The following is a 26,360-nucleotide window of genomic DNA, read 5'->3' on the forward strand; positions in this document are numbered from 1 at the left end:
AGCACGCATGCAAGCAAGTGCTGATTAAGGAAGTATTACTCAAACCAATAATAAAATTCTGCAATTTCAATAAACATCCAAGCATTCACATCACCTTTATAATACCTCAAATGATTCTAATTACATTGTTTTTCCTTCAGAAGTTTCTAATCAACAAAATTCAAACACATTCTCTAAGCATCCACCAAATAATGGCAGCCTTTACAAAAAGTTTCTATGATCTACCTCTTAGAACCCCAGGAGACAACTGACTCTTAGAAAGAAGAGAACCACCAGATTGTTGCTGGATTATTTTAATTCAAAAATATCTTCCTTGAAGACTGAGCCCTGAGGTTACTGACCTTTATTTCTGTGTATCTACTGAAGTCTCCCTAACACTAAGTGTGCACAATCAGGGTTTAGTAAAAGAAACATAAAAGGGCACTGTGGTAACTGCTTCATACAATTTCACTGAATTCATATAACAACCCTTTTAGGTAAAATAATACCTATCTTACAGATAAAAAAAAAAGCCATGGTTCAGAAAGGTTAAATCATACAAGTTATAGTTATGAAGACAACTTACAATGAAGTCACTAACACAAACAAGTAGGAGGAAAAGTGCTTGAGGTCAGGGAAAACTTCCTGGAAGAATTGTGCCTTAAAAGGACAGTAGGAATTAACCAGGCACAGAGTAGGTGTAAAGGCAAAGGGATTGGAGGAAAAAGGACAAACAGAAAAAGGTTGTGTGTAAAACAGTCTTGTATATACAAAAGAACTAAAAGCTCTCTTTAATCCATTGATTTAGAAGACTCCTTCTTTTTTACATGGTTTAGACTGAATCTTGACAGTCACTTAATTCTGTAACTCCTAAAGGTGTCCTTGGATTCTATTACCGGGACCCAGTAAAACACAAAAGAAAGTGGACTCTGGAATCATAGGACCTGGTTTCAAATGCTAGTTATCAGTTATAATATGCATGAGCTGGAGAAATTCTTCTAGCCTCTTTATTCCTCAGTTTCCAGATCTATAAAATGAAAATAATAGTAGTAAGGAACTTACAAAGTTTCCATGGGGACGAAGTAAGTTAATACATAGATTAAGACAATACGTAGCACACACCAAGTACTATATTAATGGGAACTAATACCAACCATTCCTCCCTTCCTCCCGCGTTAGATCCTAAGTCCTTCTCATAATTATCTCATTTTGAATTCCTCAACTTAACACCCTCTTCTCAGTTTTCCTTTTCCAAGCATCACCCAATTTTCAACAAAATCACATCATAACCAGCTGCTGACTTACTTTAAGGGTTAACTCCAATACATGGTAGGAGTGAAAAAAACCCTGACTTTGACCCCTTTGTACTGCCACACTCAACTCTCTTCCTTTGTTTTTATTCTCATTATTCAATCACTTTCAGTTCTCTGGCCTCAGTTACTCTACGGCTATTATAATCACCTTAATAAATACCTTTGTATTACGCTCCTCTCAATCCTCTTCTCAATGTTAACAGCGTTAGGTGTTCTTGAAGCATGGAAGACCCAAGTAAGTAACATCCACCAGACATCTAAATATTCAAGAATATTTATATAGCACCTGTTACTTGTTAAGCACTGTTATGTGGACTACACATCTAAGGTGTTAAATGTACATACTGATGACTGGTTGAGGTAACTGGTGAGATCTTCAGCAAGAAAATTAGACCTGGTAAAATGATGTATAGACAAGCAACCAAAAATACTGTCCAAAGATTCAGGAAGATTGATCTAATCAAGATTTGATTTTTGCCATTACAGGGTAAAGAGTGTAGTGAACAAGCCCAGAAGTAGGATGTCCTAGATTGCCAGGGAGAAAAAATGCCAACAATTTTTAAACCTGGGTATATATCAATTTGATATCAGTTACTCTTAATAAATCTAGGCACTTTGGGAGGCCGAGACGGGCGGATCACCAGGTCAGGAGATTGAGACCATACGGCTAACACGGTGAAACCCCGTCTCTACTAAAAAATACAAAAAACTAGCCGAGCGAGGTGGCAGGCGCCTGTAGTCCCAGCTACTCGGGAGGCTGAGGCAGGAGAATGGTGTGAACCCGGGAGGCAGAGCTTGCAGCGAGCTGAGATCTGGCCACTGCACTCCAGCCTGGGCAACAGAGCGAGACTCCGTCTCAAAAAAATAAAAGTAAAAAAAATAAACCTAGAATACCAGAGAACTTACAATGCAGTTTGAAGTATATTACACGCACACATAAAATATATTAAGACAATGTTGAATATATATGAAGAAGGTATGTGTATTCATATTTATTGTTTTGGATTTGACTCCAAAGAGCAATTAAACTTAAAAACTTCTAAAAAGAGACTTAGGTCATTATATCATCTGTAACTTCTAGCAATGCAGCAGAACGTTATGTATTTAATGTGCATAAAATAAATGCGTTACAATTCAAAATGTAACCAACCAGAAAATGAAGAGAAAGTTTTAAACATGGCATAAAAATGTGACAAGTGTTTCTATTTCCATGCCATACATTTCTTGCCTCCAAGCAAATATTCACATTATTCTCTTCTCTGGAATGTAGTCTCTTCATCAAACACAACTCTTACCCATCCTTTATATAATCCAGCTTTTCCACTAAGCCTTCCTATCATAGAAAGTGTAACAATGCCACATTTTCATAATGTTCCTTCTCTTAGTATCTATAGCACTTATTACTACATAATCCAATCCTTAATTATTCAGGAGTTTTTTTTCCTCCTAACACCAAATACACGATATCTTTTCCAATACCATTTCTCCGATTCTCTGATAACAACTAGGCGCCCTAGAATTCAATTCTGACACTAATGACCCAGAGTTAGCATCAGACTACACATATTTAAGACTCAACAAGACTGCCATTACTTCATACACCAGTCACAAGCACGGGGTTCCCCAATCCTCTGACTGATCAATTGACCAGCAATAACTGAGGGCTCCCAGGCCCCCTCCTCAGGTTTGGTAATTTGGTGCAATCACTCACAGAACTGAGGAAAAGCATTTACTTACTAGATTATTATAAAGGATACAACCCAAGAACCACGAAGTGGAAGAAATGCATGGGGTAAGGTAGGAAGTAAAGGAACTTCTAAGGAGCTTCCAGCTTCCATACCCTCTCTCAGGGTGTCGCCTTCTCAGCTCTCCAAATCCCATCATTTACAGGGTTTTGGGGATATTTTCTGTTTTGCTTTTTTCTTCTTTTGACACAGAGTCTCACTCTGTCACCCACACTGGAGTGCAGTGGCACCATCTTGGCTCACTGTAACCTCCAGTTCCTGGGTCAAGCAATTCTCCAGCCTTAGCCTCCCAAGTAGTTGGGACTACAGGTGTGAGCCACCACACCCTGCTAATTTTTGTATTGGTTGTAGAAAAAGGGTTTTGCCATGTTGCCCAGGCTGGTCTCAAACTCCTGAGCTCAAAGCCACCCACCCATCTTGGTCCCTCAAAGTGCTGGGATTACAGGCATGAGCCACTGCTCCCAGCCTTTTGACAGGTTTTTATAAAGGTCTGGTTACATATGCAAACCTTTTATAGAGGTTTGGTTACATATGCCACTGGTAATTTACTCTATCTCCAGTCACTCTCCCCGCCCCAGAGGTGAGGGCATGGAGATGAGAGTGTTCCAAGCTTCTAATCAAGATCTGGTCTTTCTGGTGATCAGTTCATATCCTGAAGTTATCTAGAAGCCCACCAAGGGTTGCCTCAGAGAACAAATGACACTCCTATCACCCCTATCACTCGGGAAATTCCAAGTGTATCAGAAGCTCTGTGCCAGGAACTGGGAACAAATAACAAACATGTTCCTAAATATACCACAACTGTATATAGTGGTATGAATCAACTGTTGAATGCATTCATCACCTCTCTCCACTAGAAGTAGAAATTTCTTGAGAATGGGTTTACTTCTCAAATGCTATGTTAGCCTACAACACTGACCACATACATAATCAATACTTGATATTTACACATTCAAAACAATTACTGAGAGTCAATTCATAACAGTAAGTGGAGAGTTTTCTGATTTCACATATGCATATTACAGAGCTTTATTTTATTGGCTTTACTAGGATTTTTTCAAAACAAAAGTAATGCATCTCAAAGAATTAAAGATAAATTTCAAAAAATTCTAGGACATTTCTATTTATTTATTTATTTATTTATTTATTTATTTAGTTTGAGATGGAGTCTCACTCTGTCACCTAGGCTGGAGTGCAATGGTACAATCTCGACTCACTGTAACGTCTGCCTCCTGGGTTCAACTGATTCTCCTGCCTCAGCCTCCCAAGTAGCTAGGATTACAGGCGTGCACCACCACACCCATATAATTTTTGTATTTTTAGTAGAGACTGGGTTTCACCATGGTGGCCAGGCTGGTCTTGAACTCCTGACCTCAAGTGATACACCCACCTTGGCCTCCCAAAGTGCTGGGATTACAAGCATGAATCACCGTATCCGGCAGACATTTCTACTTAATTAAACAAACAATTACTGAACACCTACTATCTTTTTTTTTTTTTGAGACAGGGTTTCACTCTTATTGCCCAGGCTGGAGTGCAACAGCGCGATCTCAACTCACTGCAACCTCCACCTCCAGAGTTCAAGTGATTCTCCTGCCTCAGCCTCCTGAGAAGCTGGGATTAAAGGAGCCCACCATCACGCCTGGCTAATTTTTTTGTGAATACCTACTATCTACTAAGCAATGTTCTCAATGCTGGGAATACAGTTTATCAAAGCTGACAAAAGTCCACTTAATGGAGCAACTTAATTCTAATGTAGAAAAAGAAGTACAATGTTTAGTATGATGGAAATAAGAAAAAAAAGCCAGATGCAGTGGCTCCCACCTGCAATCCCATCACCTTGGGAAGCTGAGGTGAAAGGATCGCTTGAGTCCAGGAGTTCAAGACCAGCCTGGGCAGCATAGTGACACCCAGTCTCTACAAAAAAAAAAATTTTTTTAATTAGCTGGGTGTGGTGGTACACATCTGTAGTCCCAGCTACTTGGGAGGATCACATGAGCCCAGGAATTTGAGATTGCAGTAAGCTATGATCACACCATTGTGCTCCAACCTGGGTGACAGAACAAGAACCAGTCTTTAAATGATTTTTATTTTAAAAAAGAAATGAGACAAAGCAAATAGAGTGATATTTGGTGATAGATGATAGAAAATGTTGATGAAGGAGGGAAGAGGTCAATTTTAGATAAGGTAGTCTTCAAAGAAGACCAAAACAAGCAAACATGTTAACATTTGAACACACTTACCTGAAAGAAGTGATGGAGTCACGTGGGTATCTTTGGGGAAAAAAATTCTAGACAGAGAAACAAGTGCAAAGGCCATAAGGGGAGACCAGACCTGGCAAGTTCAACAAACAGCAAAAGGGCCAAGTAAGAGGGTAATAGAAGACAATGTCAATGTGGAATGACTAAAAAGCAGGATATCATGTAGAGTCTCCCAGGCCATTATCAGGCCTTCATCTTTTATTATTAATCAGTTTAGAAGCCTTTGGAGGCATTTGACCATAAAAGTAACATAATCTGACTGCCTGCTATAGGCACTATAGACTTTTATGGGTAAGAACCAGTTAGGAGGCAGTTAGATATCTAGTTACAAGTAACTAGTTAAGTGGCTACTAGAAATAGACTCAAGAGATTCTTAAGAGGAAAATCTAGGCAAAAGATAATGGAAGTTTGAACTAGTATAATGGTAACAGAAAAATGACATGTGTTGGGATCTGAAATTTTTTTTTTTTTTTTTTTTTTTTTAAAGACAGTCTCACTCTGGTTACCTAGGCTGGAGTGCAGTGGTGTGATCTGGGTTCACTGCAGCCTCAACCTCCCAGGCTCAGGTGATTCTCCCACCTCAGCCTCCCAAGTAGCTGGGTCTACAGGCGTGTGCCACCACGCTCAGCTAATTTTTTGTATTTTTAGTAGAGATAGGGTTTCACCATGTTGCCCAGATTGGTCTTGAACTCCTAGACTCAAGCAATCTACTCGCCTTGCTCTCCCAGAGTGCTGAGATTACAGGCATGAGCCACCCGCCTAGGATCTGAATATATTTTATAGATAAAACCAATAAGACTTTCCTGACAGTTTGGATATGGGATGTGAGAGAAAGGAGTCCAGGACGACTGCAAGGGACCTAAACTAGAAAGATGGAGTTGCTATTTACTGGATGATGAAGACTCAAAGCAGAGCAGGTTAGTATCAGGAGCTCAGCTGTGGACATATTAAGTCTGAGATGCCAATTAGACATCCAAATAGACACAATGAATAGGCTGTTTCAATAAGAGTCTGAGACTTAGGGGAGAGATCCAAATGAGGACACAGATCTAGAAGTCTCCAGCATATAGATGGTATTAAAGGTTATAGGAATAGATGTGACCAAGAACAAGAGCGTAGATAGAAAAGACATCCAAGAAATTGGCCCTTAAAGGATTGTAGATATAAGGAAAACCTTCCAAGGAGAGGCAAGAAAGACAGATACAAGAAAAACCAAATGAGCATAATGTCCTAGGATGCAAAATAAAGTACTTGAAGGAAAAGAAGGTGATTAACCATATGAAATGCTGCTGATAGGCCCAGTAAAATGAAGACTGGGAAACGATGCTTGATTTTAAAAAGAGGAGGCAATCTGCAACCTTGGTCACTGCAGTTTCCTTGGAGTAATGGGGGCAAAAGCCTTTCTAGAGCAGGTTCAAGTCATAATAGGAGTCAAGAATCTGGGGACAATCTGTATAATACCAAGCACTTTACAGGCCAAAGGAGCCAAAGAAAGAGACTCTTTTCCTTACAAACTAGAGATGAAAATTTCTTTGGAATCACCAGGAATTTTCTATCTTTGCGACATACTTGTTATTATATTTATGTTTCAGGTTATTTGTGAGGGATAGGTATAACTCTAAGGACAAAACATCTGTAAGCATTTTATAACCAGGAATTTCCTACCTTTGCGACATACTTGTTATTATATTTATGTTTCAGGTTATTTGTGAGGGATAGGTGTAACTCTAAGGATAAAATATCTGTAAGCAATTTATAACCAAAAAAACACAGCATTTAAATAAAAATTCATCTTCTCAAGAGACTCTTTAACAAGAGAAAGGAACAGTAAGTGTTAATAGTCATATTTTTATCAAGTTTCTCAAGCTTGAACTCATACACAGCCTCCCATAGAGCATAGCACATCACAAAAGCACTCAAAGGTTTAGAGCTTCCCTGACCTCAATTCAGTTCTTCTCCATGTTCCCACATTACTTCTACAAAGCTTGTCAGACACCTCCTCTTTATCACCAGAGTAAAAAGCAGGCTACAGTATCTGGAAAACTTTGGAACAGAGGAAGAAAAAAACTATAATATTAAAAGGTATAAAATGGTAATGCATTTAGATTCCCCTTCATTTTTATTTTTATCTGTAATAAACTTCAACATATTCTAGACCTCTTTCATTTCCCAAAGAACAATTAAGAGAGCAGTCAAATTTCACTAAGCTTATACATTTCCCTTCACATCTGCTGGGTACCCTAACATGAATCATAATATTCCAAATCATTTAGAAGGACAGAAATAATAAAGGTAACAGTTTATAACCTGAAGTGATCAAATCTTATTTTCTATGGTTCTGTGGCATCAATATCGCAACTAAAAAGAATCGGCAGTGTAAGTGTATTGTCCATCTAACTGCAGTATGTCAACCATGGGGGAAGGCAGAAGGTGAACCCCATCTCTACTAAAAACACAAAAATCAGCTGGGTATGGTGGTGCACACCTGTAATCCCAGCTACTTGGGAGGCTGAGGCAGGAGAATCGCTGGAACCCAGGAGGCGAAGGCTGCAGTGAGCCAAAACCATGCCACTGCACTCCAGCCTGGACGACAGAGCGAGACTGTCTCCAAAAAAAAAGAGAGAGAGAAAGAAAAAATTTCCTTGAAACAAAGTCTAATAAAGTACTGTGAAAACCTAGGTTACTGCTTTTCTGTACTATGTAAAAATAGACACAATAGACAATAAATACCTAAAGTACCTGTCCTCTTTTCATCCTTTGTGCATTACTGAATTGAGTAAAACTAAACATTTTCCCAATACTTTTATTTTACTTTATTTTATTTTATTTTAGACGGAGTCTTGCTCTGTCACCCAGGCTGGAGTGTAGCGATACAATCTCCCCTCACTGCAAATTCCACCTTCCAGATTCATGGGATTCTCCTGCCTCAGCCTCTCAAGTAGCTGGGATTACAGGTTCACGCCATCACGCCCAGCTAATTTTTCTATTTTCAGTAGAGGCGAGGTTTCATCATGTTGGCCAGGCTGGTCTCAAACTCCTGACCTCAAGTGATCACCCGCCTCAGCCTCTCAAAATGCTGGAATTACAGGTGTGAGCCACCACACCCGGCCTCAATACATTTTAAAATATCGCAAGTACCTCAGCCAAGAGCCAAGAATTCAGAGAGTATAACCATTTGTTGTTTGAAGTGGATACATTCTGATCTGTTATTTCCTCAACCCTACCAATGTTTAAAAACATTAGAACTTGAAGGAAATACATAAGAGAAAATCGGTTTGCTGTTCTCCAAATTTTAACCCTTGCTAAAGTAGAGTTCTAGGGAAACAGAAATAAAGCAGTTCTCTAAAACTTGACAGAGGTGAAAAATTATTTGAAGTCTATTGCAGAGAATCAAAAAGAACTCTAAAGAAGGTCTACATATGTATCATGCTAAACACATTGTGATTGTACTGAATAGATACAGCATTTTGAAAAAGTAGTATTTATGATACTTCCGGAGGTCGGGCGCGGTGGCTCACGCCTGTAATCTCAGCACTTTGGAGGCAGAGGTGGGAGAATCACCTGAAGTCAGGAGTTCGAGACCAGCCAGGCTAACCTGGCAAAACCCCTTCTCTACAAAAAATACAAAAATTAGCCGGGTGTGGTGGCATGTGCGTGTAATCTCAGCTACTCAGGAGGCTGAGACGGAAGAATCACTTGAACCCAGGAGGCGGAGGCTGCAGTGAGCCAAGATCGCACCACTGCACTTCAGCCTGGATGACAGAGCAAGACTCTGTCTCCAAAAAAAAAATAAAATAAAAAATAAAATGTAAAGGATTCTAATATATACTTGCTTTGTATCGTAAATAATCATCACTAAAATTTTTTTTCATCTGTATTTTGAATGAGAAATTTTTTGCTATAGTTTCACTTGAAGATAAACTGGTACACCCTTAATCTAAAAGTGAAATTCTGTAAAATAAATATTATATGTTCACTGATTATAATGATAAAACAAAAGACATGATAAAGAAATAACATCTTGAACAGTTTATTAAAACTTTAGGCAAGATTTAAGAAGCTAGTAACATTATTTCACTTTTTCTTTACAACACTTCTCATATATATTAAGGTCTACTGTAACTTTATTAAGCCTATGAATGAAAAAAGCTACCAAGCTATTACATGAGCTAAAAATATATACAGGGAAAAGAAAGATCACATTATTTTTATTCCAAAAGTTGTGTCTGAAGAAACAAATGAGTAAAAGAGATGTATTAATGATTCAGGCATATATCAATATACATCTAAGTGTCAAAATACACAGTGTCTAAGAATAAGCCTAACAAACACAGTACTTATATGAAGAAAATCATATCCACTGCAGATCATTTAAAAAATCAAACATGAATAGCTGGATGGATATTACATGTTATTTGAAGTACAGACTCAGTAATGAAAAGATATTCACACTTCCTAAATTAGTCTACAAAACTGTACACAATTCCAAGCAAAGTTAGGCCAGGTGCGGTGGCTCTTGCCTGGAATCCCAACATTTTGGGAGGCCGAGGTAGGAAGATCACTTGAGGCCAGTTTGAGACCAGCCTGGCAACATAGGGACACTCCATCTTCAAAAAAATTTTTAATAATTAGGCAGGCATGGTGGCACAAACCTGTGGACCCAACAACTTGGGAGGCTGAAATAGGAGGCTTGCTTGGGCCCACGAGGTCAGGGCTACAATGAGCTGTGACTGTGTCACTGCACTCCAGTATGGGTGACAGAGTGAGACCCTGTCTCAAAAAACAAAAAAAAAGTGGGGGGGGGGAGGAAAAGAAAAGCAAAATTAGACCAGGGTATTTGTGAGAAAGGCAAACAAATGATGAAAGGCATCACAAAATAATTTTTTTTAGTTGAATGCAATTAAAGCCAGGTGCAGAGGTACAATCTGTAGTCCCTGCTAAATGTAAGTCTGTGGCAGGAGGATCATTTGAGGCCAGGGGTGTATAAAAGGATATTCATACACAGATGTTCACAGCAGCATTATTACCATAGCAGTATTATTACCATTATTACCATGACTCTGCCTGTGAATAGCCATAGGACTACTGCCTGGGCAAAATAGTGAGATCCTGTCTCTTAAAAAGAGAAATTTAAAAAAAAATAACTGAGATTTATTGCTGGAATGCAAGGACGGTTCAACACACAAAAATCAATAAATACAATACATTCACAGAATGAAGGGGGAAAAACTCTTATGATCATCTCAATTGCTGTAGATAAAGCATGTGGCAAAATTCATTTTTTCATAAAACACTCTACAAACTAGGAAAAGAAGGAAAATACAGCATAATGAAGGCCAGCTATGAACATCCCACAGCTAACATCATACTCAATGGTGAAACACTAAAAGCTTTTTCTCTAACATCAAGAGCAAGACAAGGACACCTGCTGTTGCCACTTCTATTCAACATAGCATTGGAAGTCCTAGTCAATCCCCCACAGATACTGAGAGAAAACTGTATAGATGAAGAGAGAGACCAGATAAACCCCTGCATATATGGCCAAATAATTTCTGAAAAAGGTGCCAAAACTATTCAATGGAAAAAGAACAGTCTTTTCAACAAATGGTGCTAAGAAAACGAGATTAACAGATGTAAGAAAATAAAGTTGAACCTTTATCTTACACCATATACAAAAGTCAACTAAAAATGGATCCAAGAACTAAACCAAGAGCTTAAAACTATAGAAGACTTAGAAGCAAACGAAGACAGGAAAGCTTCAATAACATTAGATTTGGCAGCAACTTCTGGGAAATGACACCAAAAGCACCAACAACAAAAGAAAATAAAAGATGGATACACTGAACTACATCAAAATTTGAAATTTTTCTACGCATCAAAAGACATTATCAAGAACGTGAAAAGGCAACCCACAGAATAGAGAATATATCTCTAATCATTTATCTGATAAGGTACTAATATCCAGAATATGTAAAGAACTCCTATAACAAAGCAAAGCAAAACAAAACAAAACATGCTGAATCAAAACTGGGTAACAACTTAAAACATTTCTCTAAAGGAGATATACAAATTGTGAATATGCACATGAAGAGGTGTTCAAACATCACTAATCACTGGGAAAATTACCATAATGAAAAATCATTTCACACCCATTAGGATGGTTATTTTCAAACACCACCCAGGAAATAGTAAGTGCTGACTAGGATGTAGAGAAACTAGAATCCATGTTCATTGCTGCTGAGAACATATGATGGTGCAGCTACTGTGGAAAACTGTACAGTGGTTCCTCACAAAACATAAAATTACCATATGATCCAGCAAAAATTCTGGGTACATACCCCCAGGAAGTAAAAGGCAGGGACTTAAATAGATATGTGTACACTGATGTTCATAGCAGCGTTATTCACAACAGCCAAAAGGTAGAAGCAACCCGAGTATCCACCATCAGATAAATGGATAAACAAAATGTGGTATATATATTCAATGGAATATTACTCAGCCATAAAAAGAAATGAAGTCATGATACTTGCTACAATACAGATAAACCTTGACATTATGCTAAGTTAAAATAAGCCAGACACAAAAGTACAAATATTGTATGATTCCACTTTTAAGAAGGACAGGCAAATTCACAGAGACATAAGACAGTTTCTATTTGGGATGATAAACTTCTGACAATGGACAGTACTGATAGTTTCACAATAATGTGAATATACTTAATGTTACTAAACTGTACACTTAAAAATGGTTAAAATGAGCTAGGCATGGAAGGTCACACCTGTAATCTCAGCACTTTGGGAGGCTGAGGCAGGTGGATCACTTGAGGTCAGTTTGAGACGAGCCTGGCCAACACAGCAAAACCTCATCTCTACTAAAAGTGCAAAACCTGGCCGCGTGTGGTGGCGGGTGCCTGTAACCGCAGCTACTCAGGAGGCTGAGGCATGAGAATCGCTTGAACCTGGGAGGCGGAGGTTCCAGTGAGCCGAGATGGTGCCACTGCACTCCAGCCTGGGTGACAGAGTGAGACCCTGCCTCAAACAAACCAAAACAAAAATGGTTAAAATGGTAAGTTTTCTTACGTATATTTTACCACAATAAGAAAATTTTTAAAGAATGTCCGTTCTTGAAAATGAAGAGTCATTACTCTTCATTTGCCTTACCTATTAAGGCAACAGATTTGCCTTACCTATTAAGATTCTATAAAACTGCAATCATTAAAACACTCTATGATCTTGTGGTACAAGAAACAGAAAGATACATGGAATATAATAGATAGTCCACAAATATTCCTAAAATATAGCAAAAGACAAAGACATTTTATATTATTGGATAAAAAGTGAACGTTTTAAAATGTAATTTCAAATTAGAAAGAATTTCTTAAGCTGAAACAATGGCCTGATGCCAAAGGAAAAATTTTTACTGATCCTTTGTGTCTGTCAAGCAAAGCCATACAGAGTAATGTACTGTAAGTAGTTAAAAATGGGAAGAGACTAGGAAAAAACCTGCATGTCAAAAAGGAATAATTTTTTTTTTTTTTTTTGAGATAGAATCTCGCTCTGTCGCCCAGGCTGGAGGGCAGTGGCGCTACCTTGGCTCACTGCAACCTCCGCTTCCTGGGTTCAAGCAATTCTGCCTCAGCCTCCCGAGTAGCTGGGACTACAGGCATGCATGCGCCACCACACCCAGCTAATTTCTGTATTTTTAGTAGAGACTGGGTTTCACCATGTTGGCCAGGCTGGTGGCGAACCCCAGACCTCAGGGCATCCGCTCACCTCAGCCTCCCAAAGTGCTGGGGATTACAGGCTTGAGCCACTATGCCTGGCCTCCAATTCTATTTGTATCATTCCAGTTTTTTTCTCTTCTACTACTCAGAAAATTACACATCTTAACTTTTAATTTTAATGGTTACTATAGAAAAGCTGTATCCAACTGAATAGCTGTATTTACTTTTTGCAATGATGGAAATTTTCTGTATTTGTACTGTCTGAGACTGTGGACATTAACCATATGTGTCAACTGAGCATATAAAATGTGATCAGAGTTCTAAAAGGATAAACTGATTTTTTTTGTTGTTTTTGAGACTCAGTCTCCCTCTGTCACCCAGGCTGGAGTACAGTGACATGATCTCAGCTCACTGCAACCTACACCTTCCTGGTTCAAGATTCTCATGCCTCAGCCTCCAGAGTATCTGGGATTACAGGCTCGCACCACCAAGCCCAGCTAATTTTTTTTTGTTGTTTTTTGAAATGGAATCTCATTCTGTTGCCCAAGCTGGAGTGTAGTGACACAATCTCAGCTCACTGCAACCTCCACTTCCTGGTTCAAGCAATTCTCATGTCTCATGCCTCAGCCCCCCTAGTAGCTGGGATGACAGGCCTGCACCACCACACCCAGTTAATTTTTGCATTTTTAGGAGAGACAGGGTTTTACCATGTTGCCCAGGCTGGTCTTGAACTCCTGACCTCAAGTGATCCACCCACCTTGGCCTCCCAAAGTGCTGAGATTACAGGCATGAGCTACTGCGCCTAGCCTGATTTTTCATTTTATTAAAGTGCCACACATGAGTAGTGGCTACCATACTGAAAAGCACAGCTCTGTAATTCCCCACATAATGAATATGGCTGACTGTATCCTCATGGTGTAGTTTAACATGTTCCTCTACCTCCATATGTCCTGTAAACTGTTGTCAGAATCTAGAAGTTTGATTATATTCAGGTTCAGTTCTTTTGGGCAAAAATACTTCATAAGTTGAATTGTGTAGTTCCTGTTGTATTAAATTACAACACCTATAACATGTGGTTATTTTCCTTTAGGGGATGCTCAGCTTGACTACATATGCCTGGGAGGAATAATACTATGTGCATCTGTTCACATCTTTATTTTTAACAAAAAGCTCTGGAAGAAAACATAAGAAATTAACAAAAATGGTTATTTAAAAGAGATGCAGAGTAAACTAGGCTGATCGGGGCAGGGGTGGGAGTGAGATTATTCTAAATATACTTTCTTATGTTGCTGTGGTACCCAACCAAAAAAGTTAAGGCCGGGTGTGGTGGCTCACGCCTGTAATCCCAGCACTTTGGGAGGCCGAGGTGGGCGGATCACAAGGTCAGGAGATCGAGAACATCCTGGCTAACAAAGGGAAACCCCGTCTCTACTAAAAACACAAAAAATTAGCCGGGCGTGGTGGCAGGCGTCTGTAGTCCCAGCTACTTGGCAGGCTGAGGCAGGAGAATGGCATGAACCCAGGAGGCAGAGCTTGCAGTGAGTCGAGATGGTGCCGCTGCATTCCAGCCTGGGCAACAGAGCGAGACTCCGTCTCAAAAAAAAAAACAAAAAAAAAAGTTAATAAATTTTAGTACAGATTCTTGTCCTATACTCCATGTCTAAGATCACAGCATCTGGGTATGAGGTCTAAAAAAAACCCATTCAAACATGTTTCCTCCACAATTCCGCACGCTACAGCTTAACCCTATCCACCGGGACACTGCAATGAGTGCAAGAAATAAAAGGTTGACAATCGTGAACTTTAGTCATTTTTATTATTAGTTTCTTCTCCTTTAGGTTCCACTGATCACTAAACAATTACATATCCCAACATTATTTTAATCTCTTGTAGGAATATCCTCATGAAGTGATACTTTATAATGACACACTGGATTCTTATTTACCAAGAAAGAGCTCTTCATTTGCTATTTCCCTTGTATTAAGCTACCAGATTCAGATTTTTTTTTCAAGAAAAGTTTCTCTCTTTATAAATGGCTTATTTCCTTCTCTCTGAAAAAAGAACTGTGTAACCTAATTTTCTGGCCTATGAAACCATTATTAAATAAAATGGATAAAATCAATGGTGTTCTAATTGAAAGGGATAAAAATGAGAATTCAGTGCTCCCAGGTTTCTTGTCTCCTATACCCTTTGGTCACTTAGTTTTCCAAGACACCAAAGAAAGCAATTCAAAAAGGTAGTAGAACCTAGTGAAAAACACTCTGAAAATAAATGGTATTTTAATTCATCACAATTCTTATTTTGCTCAAGACTGAGAAATTCTGAGGCAAATTTAATGCAATATTATATTAACTGTAAGCATATTTGCTTTTTTCCTTGTTATATTTAATACTTCCAAGAGTCTTAATAATTATTTCTATTATATAACTACATGTATGTTTGTATATTTCAAAATTACAGAAAGGTGAAATTGTATATATACAGTCTATATTCATATTCACAACTTACTCTCAATTCAGATGAACAATGTAAAGTAAAATGGTTTCCCTTAAAATGATTCACTTTGGTATTAAAATATGATCAGAGATTTTGAAAATTATGGCAATAAAATGTTTTAGGGAATAGTGGAAACGCTCTAAAATAGGCTGTACATAGTTTTATCAATGTGATCTTAAAAAAGAAAAAGAACATAGACCAAAAATAGTATGATGTTATTCAACACACTGGAATAGTTCATCAACTTTAAATTCTTATACAAATATTTTTCCTAGTCCTATATTGCATGAAGATTCCATCTATAGAATCACAATATAGGGAGGAAATAACTTCCATGTTAAATATACATAGAGCCATTTTATATTAAATAACAACACAAAATTTTAACCAAACATTAGCATACTGCTTCCTTGATATTCCTCTGAGCGTAAAGATTTTTGAATCTTAAACTCCTAACTTTAACAGATGGATCAGATGTTTCAGCTCCTAAGTGTCAGTCTTTCACAAGAAATGAATTAGTCACACAGACCTCTTCTAGCTTTGAAAAAATCTGAAATCTATTCTAGGAATGCTGACTATTTCTACTGCCATGTTAACATTTTCTGGCATGTTACATGCAACCTTCTACGTTCAAAATACATAATTTTCATAAGCAATATAACCACATAGAAAATACTGGAAGAAACCTGAAGTGATGAAGAAGCCAAATTCAACTTAAAATTTAACTATTTAGTGATACTAATGTAAATAATTCTACTAAAGAGAATTAGATGAACAGATAACCTTCACCAAATGTTTCCAGGGCAACAAAATCCATTCAAGGGATTAGTAAGATAAAAACTTCTCAAAATACTACTAAGACATTATTTGCCTTTTCCATTCATTCTTTCATCAGTGTACAGAGCAGCAGGCTACTTGGGTTTTGTCTGGCAAAACAAAACTATGTCTGCATAGCGCTGACTTATGAAAAACTGCTCTTGTGTTTTAAAAACTTCACCTTAGTTTTTAATACAGTAAGTATCAATAGATACAACCCAAATATATCAAGCAACGAAGGTTTTGAGCAAGTGGTAGTACAAGTTGAAAATGGAGACAGGAAAGCGGGTTCCAATTTAAAGGAAGAAATCTGCAGAACTAAGTAAATGCAGACATTCAAGGTGGAAAAACATTTAAGATGAAGGTGTTTTGAAGCCCAGGTGAGACTTCAAATTAAATCTCAAAATGGCAGCTGGTTTCACATGAAGATAATAAATTATACTTTAAACACATTATTTCAAACCCAAATATGGGACATTAATGTAAAGCTTCCAAACAGTAGAGATGGCAGATCAAATTGAAGAAAGGCAATCTTTAATTGCAGATTTGTGAGTAATTATGCAACATAGTACAAGTAAAATCTCCAAAGGAAGTAACAAGATTAAAACAACAACAACAAACAGTAGGCAAAGGACTGAATTTGAAATACCAAATTAAGAAGATAAGAGGAACTGCAGATGGGAAGGAAGGAGAAATAAAAGCCCAAGAGGATTAAACCATAGGGCTACAGAAATGAAGAAAGAGAAAGGGCTCAGAAAGAATATATAACATTACAAGTAAAGGAAATTTCTGTCTTTTACTTTGAGAGTCTGTGAATCACAAACCATTGGGAGAAGCAATATGGCAGAGTACAGAGATAACAGATTTGAAATCAGAAATCTGCATTCAAATTCCTGCCCTGACACTTACTGATTGTGTGATTTCAAAAACTCTTGAGTTTTTCATAAGTCAGCACTATGCATAGTTTTGTTTTGCCAGACAAAACAGTAAACAGATTGTGAGCTGCTGTTTTTCTACTTAGCCCGTGTATTTTATAATTAAAACAATAGTTCTACAGTATAAGATAAATCAACATTTTCATCAATGGGTTTAAGAGAATAATTTCACAAACTAGCTAGAATATAAAATATAAATTCTACACAAAAGGATTTTATCCAATTCTATAATTTCAGACAATGTTTCAACATTAACAATTTAGTAAACACCAGTTGTAAAACTAAAAGTACATAATCCTTAAAAATTTGTCAGATTAAGAATTTTGTATCTAATAAAAGTGTGAAGCTGGACGCCACGGCTCACACCTCTAATCCCAACACTTTGGGAGTCTAAAGCAGGAGGACTGCTTGAGCCCAGACGTTTAAGAATGGCCTGGGCAACACAGTCAGACTCCATCTCTACAAAAAGCAAAAAAAAATTAGCCAGGCATGGTGGCTCATGCCTGTAGTCCCAGCTACTTGTGGGGCTGAGGTGGGAGGATCTCTTGAGCCCAAAAGGTCAAGGCTGCCATGACCTGTAATTATGCCACTGTACTCCCACCTGGGCAACAGAGTGAGACCCTGTCTTTATGGAAAAAAAAAAAAAAAAAGTCTGCTAAAATCCACACTAGAAAAACTATTTATCTGAAATTAGGCAGACATATGATCACTATCAAATCTCCTAACAAACAAAATTAGCAGTATTTGTTGTCCTTAAATCTACATCACCAAAAATCATATTAGTATTCAAATAACAATCCCTCATCCAAACTCTTCCAACATATTTTAGTATTAAAAATTTATTGGATTTTTATAAAGTTAAATGTAGCTTTTTTTATTTTATTTTATTTTTTTGAGGCAGAGTATCACTTTGTCACCCAGGCTAGAGTGCAGTGGCATGATCATGGCTCAATGTAGCCTTGACCACTCAGGCTCAAGCCATCCTCCCACCTCAGTACCCAAAGGAGCTGGGACCACAGGCGCACACCACCACGCCTGGCTACTTTTTGTATTTTTAGTAGACAGGATTTCACCATGTTGCTCAGGCCGGTCTTGAACTCCTGAGCTCAAATGATCTGCCTGCCTTGGCCTCCTGAAGTGCTGAGATTACAGATTTGAGCCACCACGCTTGGCCTATAGCATACATGATGGTAGTTGATTATGGTAAGACAGTACAAGTCCTTACATTATGCTAGTTAACTATGGTAATACAGTACAAGTCTTAGGCAATACATAACACCTCTGAAGGATTTAGAACAGAACCCTAAAAGTTAAGCACATTAATATTTCTCCTATAAAAAATACTCAATTCCTATTAAGCTCTACTAAAAAAATGAGTTTAGTCAGGTTTTGCTTCCAAACGAATCATTAAAAAATGTAGTTGCTACAGCTATTTGAATTTCAGAACTGCAGATAAAGAATAGTGGACTTACAGCTATTTATCTGACCAACACTGACAGAGTATAAACTAGGGTTTTATGATATATACGATTTTAAAAAGCCAAGCTTGCCCTCTCTTGCTAATTTCTGAAACACTGATGTAGCTCTCCTGAAATTTCTATTTAACTGTGAGGGATTATGGTTCACTTCCTAATATAAAAACTCAATGCTATTTCTTATTTGTAAATATTTATTAAGTTAGATATTTATACTTCATACACATTAAAACAAATTAATATTTACAAGGCTTTGGGATATACCTGGACACATAAAAGCAGAACATACCACCTTTTCTGAAAATCAGAGTTATAAAAAAAAAATCAGTATGACAAGACTCTAACATCTGAACATCAAATAACAAATTTAAAAGTTTCAAGAAAATGCTGCTTTCATTATTCAAAAAGAGTAGAGTGAAATATTACCATGTGTATCAGTTAACATACTTTTGCTTCCAAGGGAAAGAAAAAGGAACCAAAACACACTTTTAAGTAAATTTATTCTCCCAAAATGAAAACTCTCATAAGAGAAAAATCCAACAGTAGTATGTAGGATTCAGAAAAACTTTGGTCAGTCACATTTTCTCCTGCTACCATGTCAATGCTATTAACCTCTCTATGTCAGCTTTGCCTTCAAATTGGTTTACCTTAAAGTAGAAAAACGGCTGAAGCAGTTCCAGACTCATACCCACACAATGCCATCCTTGGAATCACTCCAACTGGATCCATTTATGGCCTGTACCAATCAATGGAGTTCTATTCTGTAATTTAGCTTAGAAAAATCATGGCCTACCCTGTATTCAAACCACACAACTGGATAAAAGACAGAATGGATATTGGGGAGGGGAATGTACACAGTGCCATAAGAGAAACAAAAAATTTACAATTAACAGTAAATAGTAAGGTCAGGTGTAGGTGCCTCACACCTGTAATCCCAGCATTTTGGGAGGCCAAGCTGGGAGGGTCACTTGAGGCCAGGAGTCCAAGACCAGCCTGGCAACAAAGTGAGACCTCATCTCCACAAAAGAAAAAATTAAAAAATTAGTTGGGTGTAGTAACACATGCCTGTAGTTCCAGCTATTCAGGAGGCTGAGGTGGGAGGATTGCCTGAGTTGAGGGGTACCAGGTGGCAGTGAGCAATGATCACACCACTGCACTCCAGCCTGGGTAACAGAGCAAGACCCTGTCACAAAAAAAGTAAATAGTAATAGAAACTTGAGATGGTTAGTATGAATTAAAATATTCAAGTAACTTATGATATTCCTTTATTATTCAGTAAGCATTTACGAACACCTAAGTAAATGCTAGGTACTGTACTAAATATGTGAAGATGACAGAAAATGAATTTTAGACCTAAAGACACAAAATGAATTTTATACTTAAAGACATTCCTTGTATACAACTTAAAATTGTCTAAAAATAATATATAAAATTTATAAATACAGGGAAATAGCCTGTGTATGCTTTCAATTACACTGAAGTATCTAGTTAACATTTTTACTTTCACATGCAGTAATATCCCTATACGAAGACGATAAGGTTTTGCATGATAAAATTTCTATAGTTCAATTATTCTAATGAATGAAAACATTCCCTACTTAAAATTATTGGAACTTATTGGAATTCCCTATTTAAAATTATTGGAAATTATTGGAATTCCCTATTTAAAATATATGCTAGAACATATAAATGATGGGTCAAAAGATCATATAAAACAATAGCCCCTTTAATTTTACACAGAAACACAATTAACATTTATTGGGTGATCATCACCTTCTTTTAAAACTAGCTAGTGGTAACAACTGCACAAGTTTAAGTCCTACCATTGGGGCAATTTAGTCATATTCCTATATTCAAATCTTTGTCACCAATAGCAGTAACAAATTCAAGAGTGTGAAAAATAGTTGGCATACTTATGTCAGTCATAGAAGTCTTTCTACCTACCAGCAAAACCAATTTTGCTATAGTAAACCTATCAAGGTCATATTGACCAATGAAGTAAAAATCACTTTCATTCATTCATACATTCAACATTTTGTAAACAGACCAGAAATTAGCATTTTTAATAATGATGCAAGACAACATGAATGTCAGACTGACATAAAGAAACATACAAGGAAATGTAACGCTACCAACTCAATAAGAAACTTAAATGAGAAAACTAAGCAGAAATGGGTAGACCCAAACACAAAAAGGGGTTTTCTTTATATGCAAAATTATAAATCACTTTAAATTTCCTAAACATGAATATTATTCATATTTAAGACAGACGTTTTGCAAAATAACTTATCAGCTGATACACATCTCAGAACAGTTTAAATAACTCTTCATTCCCAAGTTATCCCCTAAATACAAGCAAATTTATGGGTTTGGCCTTTAAAATACAGTATGATTTTTTTATTGTCCTTTTCTCTATTGAAAAAACCAGACATATTTTGTTAAATACTTACACTTTAGACAGAACTGGCTTGAAAACAGAAATACAATCAACCTAAGCATCAAAGAAAGGTAGACAGATGGGTGGATGAATGGATGGATAGATAAGCAAATAAATAAATCACTGAGAACATAAATGGAAGCTAAGTTAAACAAGAGGAGAGTAAATTGATGTCTGCTCTTTAATTAATATCACAATATTATTCAAGGATAAATATTACGCAACAGTGCTTCTCAACTGCCAGTTTTCCTTACATTACACTTCAACTTTCTAGAAAAATTCCTCAAAAAGTAGAACAGCAGTAATGTCAAAAATGTATCCCAAGACAAAACTAAGTAATGGGGCTAAAAAAGAAGCTCAAAATGAAAAAGGTTCACAATGTGCTATATATATTTCAACTTCTTCAACAACTTGGTCCTCATGCATAAAAAGGGCTTAGATATTGTTAGCAAAGATAATTTCAATACAGATAACCCAAAAGGTTCTCAAGCCATTTTTTAAAAAAGTTGACAAACTATTTGAAATTATCCAACATAACCTAATGAAAACTCTACTAATTAAACTTATTACTTAAAAGATTAGAAAGTAATATCACTATAACCCCTGGTTGAAAAAATAAAATTTTAATCTTACTTTCTTTTTATCAAAGTATATATGTTCATACTGTACAAGAAATATGTTTGCTACCACGGTGTGGTAAAAAGTAATTTAATCCCAAAGATATCCATGTCCTAATCCCGGGATCCTACAACTGTTACATTACATGGGAAAGGAGAATTAAAGTTTATATGGAGTCATGGTTCACAGGCGGCAAGATTATCCTGGATTATGTCAACTGGCCCAAAGTAATCAACAGGGCACTTAGAAGTGTAAGGGGTAAGCAGGAGAGTCAGAAGGAGATGACTAGGGAAAAATGGTCAGAGAGCTACAACTGGGTTGGCTTTTAAGATGGAGGAAGGGGGCCATGAGCCAAGGAATGTGGATAGCTTCCAAAAACTAGAAAAGGAAAGAAAATGGATCTCTCCTAGAATAAACAGTCTTGCCACACTTTGATTTTAGCCCAGCAAGATTCAGGTCTTTTCATCATAGTTTCATCTCTAGAACTACCAAATATTAAGCGTATAACATTTAAACCACCAAGATTACGTTAATTAGTTAAAACAATTATAGAAATTTAATGCACGTGGCAATTCCTCATACATAAGACCCAGAATAAGAATAACTGATTGTCTTTGAGACACAGCATTCCCTCAACTACTTTCAAGTTCTTATCATTATCCTTCCGAATCATGTGCCACAGGTGTATTCAGCCAGGACTTCTAATATACTTATAGGTTTTTAATTAAACATATTTGTAGCTTTAAAAAAAAAAAATCACAAGCTAGCCTATCAACATTTTCCATATAATTTCATTTTATATATTTATTTGTTTATTTACAGACAGGATCTCATTCTGTTGCCCAGGCAGAAGTGCAGTGGCATAATCTTGGCTCACTGCAGTCTCAACCTCAACCTCGCTGAGCTCAGGTGATCCTCCCACCTCAGCCGCCCGAATAGCTGGAACCACAGGCATTGCACCACTATGCCCGGCTAATTTCTGTATTTTTTGTAGGAACAGGGTTTCACCATGTTGCCCAGGCTGGTCTCAAACTCCTGCGCTCAAGTATCGTCCCATCTCAGTCTTCCAAAATGTTGGGTTTACAAGCATGAGCCACTGTGCCCAGCCTAATTTCATGTAACTTAAAATCTACTCTGCAGTAATCACAGTCTAACAGGAATATTACATTATGTTAATGCTAAACTGTTCCAAGTTTCGTTTAAGAAATATGAATGTAAGAAAATCTAGAAATAAATCTAAAATGGTAGATTCTAGGCTAAAAAAACTAAATTAGTAATATTCAAATTTTCAAATAAAGACTTAGATAAAAAACTCATCAAGGGTTCACATAGTTATGGTTCAACATACATTTTTCTTTTTTTGGTAAAATTAGATACGGTGAAATGTAAAGATAGTATCAATTCAGTAAGTTTTGACAAATATATATATTTATATATATATTTACTTGTGTAAATATATATACCTGTGTAACCAACAATCAGGATAGGAAACATTTCCATCACCTGAAGAAACTTTCCCATTCTTTCCAGTCAATCTCTACCATCCACAGATTATTTTTTAATATCCAGCTTAATACCTTACCATTTACTAATATATGTAAACTTCCGCTTTACATCACTTAAATTCTCAACTAAGAAAGCAATAAAGTCATTTATATATACATTTTTTTTTTCCTTTTTTAGAGATGGGGGGGAGGTCTCACCTATGTTGCCCAGGCTGGACTCCAAGTCCTGGGCTCTAGCAATCCTCTCACCTCAGCCTTTTACACAAACAAAATAAAAGTAGTTACTGACGGAACTCCCAATTTCTAGAACCACTAACATCAGCAATACTTAAGGAAGATTATACACTTTTGTACGAAAATAACCAGCCAAAACCTTCAAAACTACTTCTATTTCGTGTTAGAAACACCTATTAGCAAAACATACCTATTTTGCAATGTCGAGTCAACATTAATACATGTCGCATTAACTATATCACTGACTACAGTGATGAAAACCCGAGTTTACAAAAACACTCAGAAACTATTAAAATAGGTAGGTAAAAAACATTAGGTAGATACCTGTACAGATATTACAGTGAATTTGGAATTGTAAGCTTGCATGCATACAAGGGGAAAAAAATATTCCTAAATTTGAAATTTTCAGTGAAAAAGTAAGTGGCTCAGGGCACTACAAATAAATTTCATAGATAACGTATTCATAAATCAACCTTGGGAAGTCTAGTCTATGTCTTGTCTCTACTACGCCCCTTACCTTCAAGCTGCCCCTCCGTGAGAATGCACTTGGGAACACAACAGAGCATATTACAGCTCAAAATCACGCACATACCTACACTACTGAAAGAAAACACTGGCAGTGTCACACATAAGAAAGCAAAAGAAAAAAAAAGACAATCAATTCTGCATGGCATTTAACATTTTAATTGACATTTTTCGTCTTATTTAAAACCATGTAAAACCCAGAAACAGCTTGACTCCAAAGCACTGCATCTTTCTAACAAAAAAAGTACACTGGGGACAGAAAGAAAGAGATTACCCTCCATACCAAAATTTTTCACTTTTATAAACCTTTCCGGTTAGAAAGCCAAGCATCTATTAAGGTGAGGATGAACCCAGGCACCGCCACCACCACGGCCTCTGCCTCTAAAACACAAAGGAATCCCCGGACTGTGTGGGAAGGTCTCTGTCCTTTCCTCCCTCCCCTTCAGCAAACTTACAGGACAAGTTTTAAGTCTCGAGCTACAACACTATGAACACTTTTCCAAGAAAAGAGATGCCAGGGACGCTGGCCACCTATCGCTATGAGTGGTCCGCCCCCTACCCCCACCTGCCCGCGCGGCGCCGGACTCGCAGCTCCGCCTTTTGGGGAGGTCTCTGCGGCCGCCCAGGCGCCACAGCGGGGAGCTGCGGTCGACCCCTCCGGGATTGGGGGCAGGGCGGCCTCCGCGGCTATCCTGGGAGTACCGCTCCGACACCGCCTCCCCTGGGGAAGCCGCTCGCAGAGAGGCAGGGACCCAGGCAAGGGATGCGGGCAAACAAGCCAAGGGCTCGGCAGAGGGGCGTGACCGCCAGTTGGCCGGGCTGAGCGAGGTGCCAGAGGGAAGCCCGCAAGGTACGTCTGCGAGAGCCGGGTGCGGACGCGGCAGGGGGGAAGGGGGGCGCTCGCTCTTACCGCCAGGTCCGGATTGCGGCTGTCCCTGTGTGACACGGCTCGGATGACCCCCGCTCGCCAGCTTCGCCAGCCGCGTCCGCTCTCCCAGCGCTCCGGACGCGCCTCGTCGCTGACCGCCACACACAGGAACCGCTTCCCCACCAGCTCCGGCCGCGTCTCCACCGCCATAGCCGTCGCTGCCGGAGCGACCGCTGCCTCCTCCAGTGCGAGGGAACCGGTGAAACCTCGCTCCTACCGGCCACTCATGCTGAGGAGAGCGAACCGGGGCACGGCAGCGGCCCCGAACGAGAGCAGACTCGGGGCGCACTGGCCGCTCTGCCCCGGACACAGCGACCTCGGTCCCTCCCCCAAACACTCCTCTGGAATCCCAGATTCGCAGCGTTGGGCTGCAGCGCCACACAAGAAAACTGAGAGAAAACCCAACACGGCCGTCGAACACCCAGAGGCAGCCCAGCCGCCGCCGCCACCGCACCGCGGCCAGTACTGCTCCGTCTCCCTCCCCGGGCAGCGGCGACGCGCAGCGCGTCTCCTTCCGCCGGCGCGGGCGGGGCAGGAGCCGCGGGAGGGTCGGCGGAACCACCGCAGACGGAAAGTAGTGCCCAGCCTTGCGGAGGCGGCGGCCGCCACGGGGTCCTCCGAGATCCAGAGGTGGCGGCGGCGGCAGACCAAGAAATGAAGCCGGCCGCGGGGAAGTAGGCGACAGCTATTCAAAGCTTTTGGGGGTCTACCTGTGTATTCGTTGCTCCCTCAGAAGTGGAGGTGAGGGGAAAGTGAAGTGTAGTGGTTCCACTTTGATCACAAAATAAACTCCAGGGTTGACGCCTCACCCCCGGCGCGATGTTCAGAGCACACGGCGCCCGCCGCCTGAGTTAGCCTGAATTAGCAGTACCGCAGTACCAGCAGCAGAGCAGGACAACACTTCTACTGAAAACTAAGCCCCAAAGTCACAGCAGAACCAACCGTTCACGACTTCAAGGGAAAACGAAGGGGAAAATATCATCCTTGTCTTTTGTAGCGATACTAATTACATGTTTAAGCTATTCAGAGATTTAAATTCGTCACTGCTTTATTATAAGAACAGTAAATGCTCCGTGGCGGGCCCTTGTCAACGTCCTGAAATTTCACAAACCTTGTCTGCGACAGTCTTAGTGCTTTTAGTACTAGTACATAGCTCAAACACACAGGTAGGTCGGATAATAACAGCAGAGAAAATCCCCAGATTCAGTTATTAGAAAATATCACGGAAAGAAAACGATTTTAACCAATCACAATTCAAGAAAATAAATTATATTTATTTCCCATCCAATTACAATAGGACTCCCTAACCTACACACAGATCTCTTGGAACACTCTTCTTTGATCAACTTCTTTAATTGTTATAAATCAAA

The 26,360-nt window shown here is 38.7% G+C and overlaps 1 protein-coding gene across 10 annotated transcripts in view; it reads right to left on the reverse strand.

Annotated features, from left to right (window-relative positions):
* The window catches only part of JMJD1C (jumonji domain containing 1C), a 365,523-nt gene that overhangs the window by 282,681 nt on the left and 56,482 nt on the right, over positions 1 to 26,360 (reverse strand). For 7 of the 10 annotated variants that reach the window (XR_004176957.1, XM_031652223.1, XM_031652222.1 and 4 more), the window contains exon 1: positions 24,973 to 25,591. The exons of the other annotated variants lie outside the window; for them this stretch is intronic. Coding sequence is in view for 6 of the 7 variants with exons in the window: in XM_031652223.1 (XP_031508083.1) it covers positions 24,973 to 25,140 (168 nt within the window). In the remaining variant the exon portion in view is untranslated. Of the gene's footprint in view, positions 1 to 24,972; positions 25,592 to 26,360 lie in introns of those variants that run through there. 10 annotated transcript variants of the gene reach the window in all.

This window comes from Papio anubis, chromosome 11 (genome assembly GCF_008728515.1).
Source record: "Papio anubis isolate 15944 chromosome 11, Panubis1.0, whole genome shotgun sequence".
Classification (NCBI taxonomy): domain Eukaryota; kingdom Metazoa; phylum Chordata; class Mammalia; order Primates; family Cercopithecidae; genus Papio; species Papio anubis.